The following is a 9,086-nucleotide window of genomic DNA, read 5'->3' as shown; positions in this document are numbered from 1 at the left end:
GCCAAATTTTAGTAACGGCTTTATGTCAATCCATGCAGGAAAGTAAGACAAAATGCAAAAGTCAGATGGGACCATTAATGCACAGATTATACATACACGCTGGCCAAAAAAACTGAATTTTTTAAAACTTATAAAATAAACAGACTTCAAGAAAACTGGGTTATTACTAAGCAGCTCTCAACTATTAACACCCAAGTTCCTTAAATAAATTTCTCAACAGACATGTTAGACTGGACATTTTAATTATAGGTCTATCCACCCCAACTCCCAAAATGTACTACTAGGGATGAGTATAATGTTATGTGGGCAGAAATTTACAGATAACCATTTTAACCTTGAGCATGGAGCTGAAGACTTTTATTTAAACGTCAGTTACTGTGCACTGTCCATCAGGCCTTCTAGATCTGACACTGGCACTCACTGTTCCACCCCCTGCTAGTGATCCATCAGTTATTGATCGATCTGATCGATCAGATACTGTCTGGTTTGCATTAGGAACCAAAAGTCTCTGTTGGGTCAAGGAGTGTTGTGCAACAAGCGCTGACACATCCTCACTGTCACTCCTGGCATCTGATTCGGTTTCTCCAATGGAGGTGTCTGGTGCCGGTACCCTGCCTGAAGATGGTAATTCACAATATTCTTCTTCCCCCCTATGACTCCTTTCAGCCAGGCTGTCTCCACTGAGTTGTAAATGAGCAAAAGAGTCTTCCAGAGAAGTGCTTGCATCGGGGGATGGTGTCACAGGGCTCGTTAACGGACCATCTACTGACGTCAGGGGCCTCACAGACGAAGACGCTAGCGGCTGAACAGAAGCTCCACTCGGTGCCGATACACTGTCCGCTCCATCGGCAGAGCTCTCTCTTGCTAGGTTTACAGTGTTGGCATCACAGTCCAGCCTAAGTCCGGCTACTCCCTTCTTTGGTATATCTATTATTTCCCGCTTCATCTTCCTGCGACGTCCATGTTCATTTCGCCTGTATTGAACCATAGCCACCACCCGTTTCTTCCTTCATAATACCATGTGTATTCACCATTTCCTCTACTTGCTGCCTTGAGTTCTTCTGGTGACAATAAGGTTGGCTTGTCAAGGAAATCCTTAGGAATTTCTTGTCGACAGAGGGCACATCGCTTTCCAAGCCATGAAGCTCCCTTTACACACAGATAGCAGAAAACATGCTTACAAGGCAGACTGACTGGGTGAACACATGTTTGCAGACAAATGGCACATTCAGGGACAGTTAGAGAAGGTGCAGTATTAGCACAGGACTCATTCGCTTTCCTGTTTGTAGGAAGCTTGTTTACTGAGTGATCAATTTCACCACAGCCAGCCATCATTTCTATTACAGATCTCACAGATGCTTGTCACAAAAATAAAACATCATTTTCACATCCATTAGCCAGTGTGTAGTATTTTCTCTTCAAGGCTGGTTCATTCTCTCTGGCCACAGCCTCAGCCACCTCGCAGTCTTTTCTCTTCGGCCAGAGCCCGCGCGCGGCAGTCCTCACCTCATTTCTTATCAAAAGAAATGTTTTCCCAGCCTAGTCACTCAACTGACATGACACCAAGAAACTTCCATTTCCAAACACCAAATCCCTGCTTAAATTACAAATAGCTCTAATGAAGACTTTTTTTTTTTTTTTTTTTTTTACCTTCTGCTTTCTTTTTTTTTTTTTTATTGTTTTTTTTTTTTTTTTTCCAAATTTTTATTAAGGTATTATATGTGTACATATCTTATCATTGCCCCCGACCCCCACCCCACTCCCATATATGCCCTCACCCCCCAATGTTTTGCATCCGTTGGTTACTCTTATATACATGCATATAAGTCCTTCAGTTGATCTCTTATTTCCCCCACCTCTCCCTAACCTTACCACTGTAATTTGACAGTCTGTTTGATGCTTTACTGCCTCTGTAACTATCTTTTTGTTCATCAGTTTATAATGTTTTTCATTATCCCCAAATGAGTGGGATCATGTGGTATTTTTCTTTCATTGACTGGCTTATTTCACTTAGCATAATGTTCTCTAATTCCATCCAAGTGCCTACAAATGGTAGTAATTCCTTCTTTTTTACGGCAGCATAGTATTCCATTGTGTAGATGTACCATAGTTTTCTGATCCAGTCATCCAGTAATCCCACTCCTAGGAATATATCCTAAGAAACCAGAAACACCAATCAGAAAGGATATATGCACCCCTATGTTCATAGCAGCACAATTTACAATAGCTAAGATTTGGAAACAGCCTAAATGCCCATCAGCAGATGACTGGATCAGAAAACTATAATGAAGACTTTTTTAAAGTGTACCAAATAGTTATCAAAGTTAGTCTTAAATACCCAAATGTGAGAGAAAACATTCTGAATTCAAATAGAATATCAATATTGTTGGCATAAATAATGGATGACTTCAAACAAAGCAAGCTTTTTTAGATAACTTTTTAAAAGTATGCATTATATATCAGTCTTTTCTCAGATACCTAAATGGTTAGCCCTAACTGGCTACTCACTGAAGTAATGAAATAATCAGTGGTATATTTCTAATTGATGCCCACTCAGCAATTTCAAAGTAAGTAAATTGAAATACATAGATTTATATTGTTCTTCTTATATATTAAACCTTACAATGCATGAGGAGGGGCTTTATTTTTCAAAGGCTTACAAAGAATAGAAAGGAATAAACAATGATTTCAAATGCTTGATAATCTGCATTATGTTCAGAATTTCAGAAAGGAAGGAGGACAAGGAAAAGGCAAAAGGTCTTCTTTTAATCTGTGCTGACTTTAAGTAATGTTCCCAGAGATACCAGACAGATGAAAAATGATCAATAAAAAAAAATTAACTTTGTTAAAAATGGGCCTCTTAGAACACATGAACCAAGACTTTTTCATTGCCTAATCTTTACCCTGAGTCAATTAAATTCTTCATTCATCTTTCTACTGGACTTTGTGCATCATATTTCACAGTAAAATACTAAACTACTTTATTTGAGCTTAGAAATCCAGGACAAAGACACGGTGTCCCAAAATATGTCTACACTTTGAATAGTTACTAATTCCAATGGGTTAAATCTGAAAAGAAAAGGATATCAACTGAGCTATCAGAAAAAACTGTGTATACATTTTTTGGGACACCCTATATAAGGAGGTTGAAATAAAAGAGGAGTCTTCCTTGGAAGCCAAATTTTGAAAAGCAGAGAGGAAGTTGCATTTCGTTGTGCAACTTGTTGGTTACACAGAACCCTTGGCCTAATTCTAAGACATGTCATCAATTTAACTATTGCCCAACTTGGTGCCTTACTCAACCAATATGTGTTGATTTGCTTTTAAAACACTGTCTTCCATTCTTTTGGTCATCAAGAAAGATGAAGAAACTAAGAGAGGGAGCTGAGTGTCCTAGTTAATCAACCTTTTCTCCAGCTTGGAAGTGGGTTGCATGACCTTGGCTATGAGCAAAGCTCTGATTCAATCTACCCTGTTCTTACAATTCTCTTGGCATTAATGGAATATATATATACACACACACCCATACACATATACAGTAACTGAGAATACATGTTATATATATGAAACATATTTACTGAGCATACACATATATTATGTAATATAATAAAATATGTAATATGTTGTTATACATTTTACAGTATAATACATACTATAATGATATTTGTATATTATGTATATAACTATGATAATACATAAATTATACACATATAATATATACATATATGGCACATGTACATATAATATATATAATGTTAGTTATGTACTCAGTCCCAGGTTGTTTGTCATTTGTTTCCTTATTGTTTCAAATGTATGTTTTGTTCTCCCTTAAACCCATGTTAAGCTTGGTCTTTTATTTCTTAATACATATAATTAATATAATGAAAGAAAAATAATAAAAATTATAAAGTTAGCTTCAATTTCATACTTTTATAATGGTCTAGATGTTCTCATTATATTTCCAGTTACCCCAGATATGTACTCTATGAACTTAAAAAAGTTTTGTTATCTAAGATGGCATAAAAAATGGCCATTGGAAAACTTATGTTCAGAATTTAATTTTGTTATTGATTTTTTTTTTAGAGAGAGAGAGAGAGGAAGAGAGAGAGAGAAAAACATTGATTTGTTATTCCACTTATTTATGCATTCATTGGTTGATTCTTGTATGTGCCCTGACTGGGGATCAAACCCACAACCTTAGCATATTGAGATGATACTCTAACCCAGTGGTCGGCAAACTCATTAGTCAACAGAGCCAAATATCAACAGTACAATGATTGAAATTTCTTTTGAGAGCCAAATTTTTTAAACTTAAACTTCTTCTAACACCACTTCTTCAAAATAGAGTCGCCCAGGCCATGGTATTTTGTGGAAGAGCCACACTCAAGGGGCCAAAGAGCCGCATGTGGCTCGCGAACCACAGTTTGCTGACCACGGTTCTAACCAAATGAGCCCAGACAGGGCACGGAATTTCATATTTTAATGCAACAAAATATTTCCAGTTGAATTCAATCTATGATAGATTGGTTATATAACTTAAACAGAAATTTAAGATGGAGTAGAGTTATGGAGCAACACTCTTTCTGTATGTGGCAAAGAAAATTAGACACTCAGAAAGAAGGTGGTCTGGATTAGTTATCTAGAAAATGGCCTTTGTTAGCTGCAAGATTTTTGCCTGCATAGCAGGACTTTGTGGGTAAACAAGATCTACTCGAATTGTTTGGGTCTGATAGAATCACCTAGATTTGATTACTAAATTGAATTCACCAACAGATTTTTAGGAAATAAGATCGCTAGATACATCAAATACAAAATAATCTATTCCTATAGAGCAGTATTAAAATATTTCTTAGGTTAGTTAAACCGCTGAAACCAAAGTTTCAAAATGCAACAGCTCAACACTGAGAAAGTTCAAGTTGGTTCCAGTTCACCAGGGGTGCTCTGTGCTCGGTTCCATGCACCTTTGCAAGAACCTGGGCTGATGGCAGCTTTGACATCTTCAACATGTGGCTTTCGGGGGTAGTTTGGTATCACCCTCCCCCTTTTCATCAGTAAAGTGAAAGAGTATGAAGGAATAGCTGGGTTGGGGAGGGGTGGTTATACATCAGGCTTGGAAGCAGCACACAGTACATATGGCCAGTCCATGGCCATACCTAACTACAGAGGAAGCTGGGAAATGTATCTAGTTGGGTGCCCAGGAGGAAGGGAAGAAGAGATTCAGGTGAACAGCTAATGTCTCTGTCACAAAAGTCATTCAAGCAGGTCTTCTATAGCCTCTGTAATATGAGCCTCAAAAGTCTTATGAAAACAAAAGGGCAGTTTGGAGGAGTAGCAGTTAGGTTTTGGGGATCAGATGGCATTAGGCTGGGTGACCTTGGCAGGGTTTGTCCCATCCTTTTGGGGCCACAGCTTTTTCAACCAGAGAAGAATTCTCTCAGAGTTTTAGCCTCCTGTTGTTCCCTATAGACATCATTGCAGCTGCCTCAGCTATAGCACATTAGGAGCTGGGACTGAGCACAATGAAGAAAACCCACACAAAACAGTGATTTATCCCCACTCTCTCTGGTTGTTGGGAGACCTTTTTCCTTCTCTTCAAGCCCAAACAAGAGGACTTCTCCTGGAGCTCTCTGTTGGCACCTATGTCCATGTCCACGGTCTCCACTGTCCTGAGCCCAGTCCAGGAGACACAGAGAAAAAGGCATGGGACACTAATGGCCTGTTTGAGGGCACTTCCAATTCTCATCTTCCTCCTCAACCAACCAGCTCCTCTTTCCTCTCCAAATTCCTCCCTGCACGCTAAGTTCAGTAGCATGTGCCAGAGGAGACACTGGATGAAGAATGTTCACTCCATCTTGCTCTACACTGGACCCTGCATTATTAATTTTATACTTGCTTAAATTCTCATTTAAGTATAAAACAAAAGTATCAACAAAAACTTCAAGGAATATGCTGTAGTTTCCTTAAGTATTCTTAATGTCAAGATGAAATAATATTGTGTAACTGGTAGCAGTTGGGAGGAAAAGGGGGGAGGGGAGGAAGTTGAAATATGCAGATTTCCTCATTTTTCATAGTTACAAATATATTTGAAGTAGCTAAAATTCAGGAAGAATCCACAGAGAAGCTAATAATGATGGTTGCCTGAGGAGCACTAAGTGGCTGGGGAACAGGAGTGAAAGGTGACTTTTTACTGAACACACTTCAGCCACCTGAATATATTATGTTAAAAGCAAAACAGGGGGAAATAGAGGTAGATACTTGTCCATCAATAGAATTCTTCACAAGTTCTCTTTGCTTGTTCTTTAGGAGGAATATTCTTTAGAAGTTGGCATTCCCATATAGTTTTTAAAATCTATTAGTATTTAAATAAAACAATAATAAAAGCTAGCATTTATTGAGTATTTATAGCTCCAGACTCCACTCTAAAGATATAATACTAGTGGCCTGGTGCACGAAATTCGTGCACATTAAAAAGGGATTAATTAGAGGAAATATTTTAATATTGCTATTTGTCCTATCTCTATAATAGAATTATCAGAGATAAAAGAAAATTAGTAAAATGTATATGAAAATCTTCCTCCTATCAGAGTCTGGGGCGCAGCCTTGAGGTCCCTTGTCAAGCCCCGCTGAGTGGGGGCGTGGCCTGAGGTCCCCCGTCAAGCCACACTGAGGTCCAGTGGCCCAGGGCAAGTGGAGCAGCCTAAGGCCCCTGGCCCAGCACTGGGGCTGGGGGGCACACCTTGAGGTCCCCCGTCAAGCCCCGCTGGGCAGGGGGTGTGGCCTGAGGTCCCCTGTCAAGCCCCGCCAGGCGGGGGGCACAGCCTCAGGTCCCCCGGCCCAGCGCTGGGGTTGGGGGCATGGCCTGAGGTCCCCCGGCCTGGCGCCGGGGCGGGGGGAGCAGCCTGAGGTCTCCTGGCCCAGCACCGGGGTGGGGGGCACACCTTGAGGTCCTCCGTCAAGCCCCACCAGGCATGGGGTGTGGCCTGAGGTTCCCCATCAAGCCCTGCTGGGTGGGGCTCATGGCCTGAGGAACCCCAGCCTGGCGCCAGGGTGGGGGGCATGGCCTGAGGTCCCCCATCAAGCCCTGCTGGGCGGGGGGTGCGGCCTGAGGTCCCCCAGCCTGGCACCAGGGTGGGGAGCGCGGCCTGAGGTCCCCCGGCCTGGCACCAGGGTGGGGGGCACAGCCTGAGGTTCCCTGTGAAGCCCCACGGGGGCAGGGGTGGGGAGCAGCCTCAGGTCCCTGCTGATTGCTCGTTAAGGCTCGTTACCGGAACTCGGCCTCCACTGTGGGTGCAGCCATCTTGTGTTATGGAAACCCTCACCTCTGCTGTGGGTGCCGCCATATTTGTGGCAGAGTGATGGTCAATTTGCATATTCCCTCTTTATTATATAGGAAAGAAATGAATAATATATATGAAATACAGATATTTCCCATTTTACAGATGAGGAAACTGAAGATCAGCGAGGTTAAATAGCTTGCCTAATGTTCTTATCTGGTAAAACAGCCAGACTTGGATTAGACCAGGTGTTGAGGAGTAGAGGTAAAGAGTAGAAAATATATAACCTACTGTAATCTGATTAGAGTTAACAGAGAGTAAATACTTTTGAATTGCTTAGAGTGTGTCAATAGCTATACTCTGTTTAGGGGAGTTTGGGGTAGTGGAGATTACCATAAAAATAAAAGCGGAACCAGCCCTTTCAAATTATAATGAACATAAACAAAAGAAAGGCAACACAAACCATACCAACTATTTTAGAAGAAGCAACAAAAATAGAAAGAATAATATAGCCAATACTACATGCTTATTATATCAACAAATAGAAATAGTTTAAATTAAAATAGGAATTGAACATTATATTACAAAGTAAAATTCAGCATAAGAATTCCCTAAAACAAAGTGATTCAGAAAGGTTGACAAAGATATACTTGGCAAATGCAAGCAAAAATAAAGTTAATATTTCTTCTAAAGTCATGACCTTAACATTAGGCAAGATTAAATTAAATTTTAAAAGAATTCTATAATACAAATTGACATTTTTAATCTGAAAAGTAAAATCATAATTAAAATCTAACATATTTGAGTATCTATCCACTAAAAAAATATAGAATTAAAAGTCATAAAGCCCAAACTATTAAAAAAAAGAGAAAGAAGCAGAAATATATTATTTGTAGACTAATCTCACTCAGCTGTGTTAGACTGCATTATTTGTTCAAATTATTTGTTGCTTCTACCTATTCTCCTTTGCCATTCTTCCCAGTAGATCAAATATTTCTTTATTTTATTCAGTTTGGGTTTGACCTTTCTGCTTTGACCAAATAAATGTGAGTATACATGACATGGACCATACTGGAGCATAAACTTAAAATGCACCTGCATGGTTTGGCCCTGCCTCTCTTCTTCCTGCCAGGACTGGGTTCTAGGTGGGTCATAATGTATTCGTTGTTAGACTTGGGGTAACAAACCAGGAACTACACTGTAAGGGGTGATAGCTCGGAAAATTTGGTAGGCAGGTGGTATGAATGCATAGATGGAGGGAGAGCACAAGAATGAAGTAGAAAATGGAGCTAGAGGCACATGTCCTGACTCTGGATGACTGTGGGTGGAGGTCCTATCCCACTGCCATTAAAAAGTGCTCTCTTTCCTTTTCTGGGCAGAGCTGGATCCCTCCGAAGCCTCACATCATTAGCTTGGTACCCTAGGTGTACCGTATGTTACTGAGGAGACAAAACAGGACATATCTTTATATTTCCTAGTCCCAGAAATTTAAGTTTTTCAAACAGTCTAGGTGGGCAATTTGGAATTCTTCTAATTCTGATGTCAGTTTGCAAAATCGTTTTTAGAGTCAGAGTTTTCACAGAGGAAAATCCTCTTTACCTTGTTTCTCTGATTTACTGTGATGGAAATGTCTCTTGACACTAATAGGTGTGCTGAGAAACATTTCAACATGTAAGTTTCAGCGCAGTACACAGTTTGGAATGATATGCATGGCTTTCTTCCTCTTACTTCTGTCATTTTGTTACAGGATTCCAGGGCAGGAGGAATAGGGAAACTGAGACAGGAAAGTTAAAACAAGGCCAAACAGTGTGG

General features: G+C 40.2%; 1 protein-coding gene across 1 annotated transcript; it reads right to left on the bottom strand.

Moving 5' to 3' along the window:
- Positions 1-329: 329 nt before the first annotated feature.
- On the bottom strand, positions 330-1,542 carry LOC308241633 (E3 ubiquitin-protein ligase RNF146-like). The gene is given in 2 exon segments (XM_080655142.1): positions 330-990; positions 993-1,542. Coding segments are annotated over 2 exon segments (972 nt in total). The 5' UTR covers positions 1,336-1,542; the 3' UTR covers positions 330-361.
- Between the last annotated feature and the right edge of the window lie 7,544 nt (positions 1,543-9,086).

Source organism: Plecotus auritus (assembly GCF_963455305.1).
Source record: "Plecotus auritus genome assembly, chromosome: 2".
Lineage (NCBI taxonomy): Eukaryota > Metazoa > Chordata > Mammalia > Chiroptera > Vespertilionidae > Plecotus > Plecotus auritus.
The sequence above is the reverse complement of the archived record's forward strand: the minus strand, read 5'-3'. Positions and strand labels throughout refer to the sequence as shown.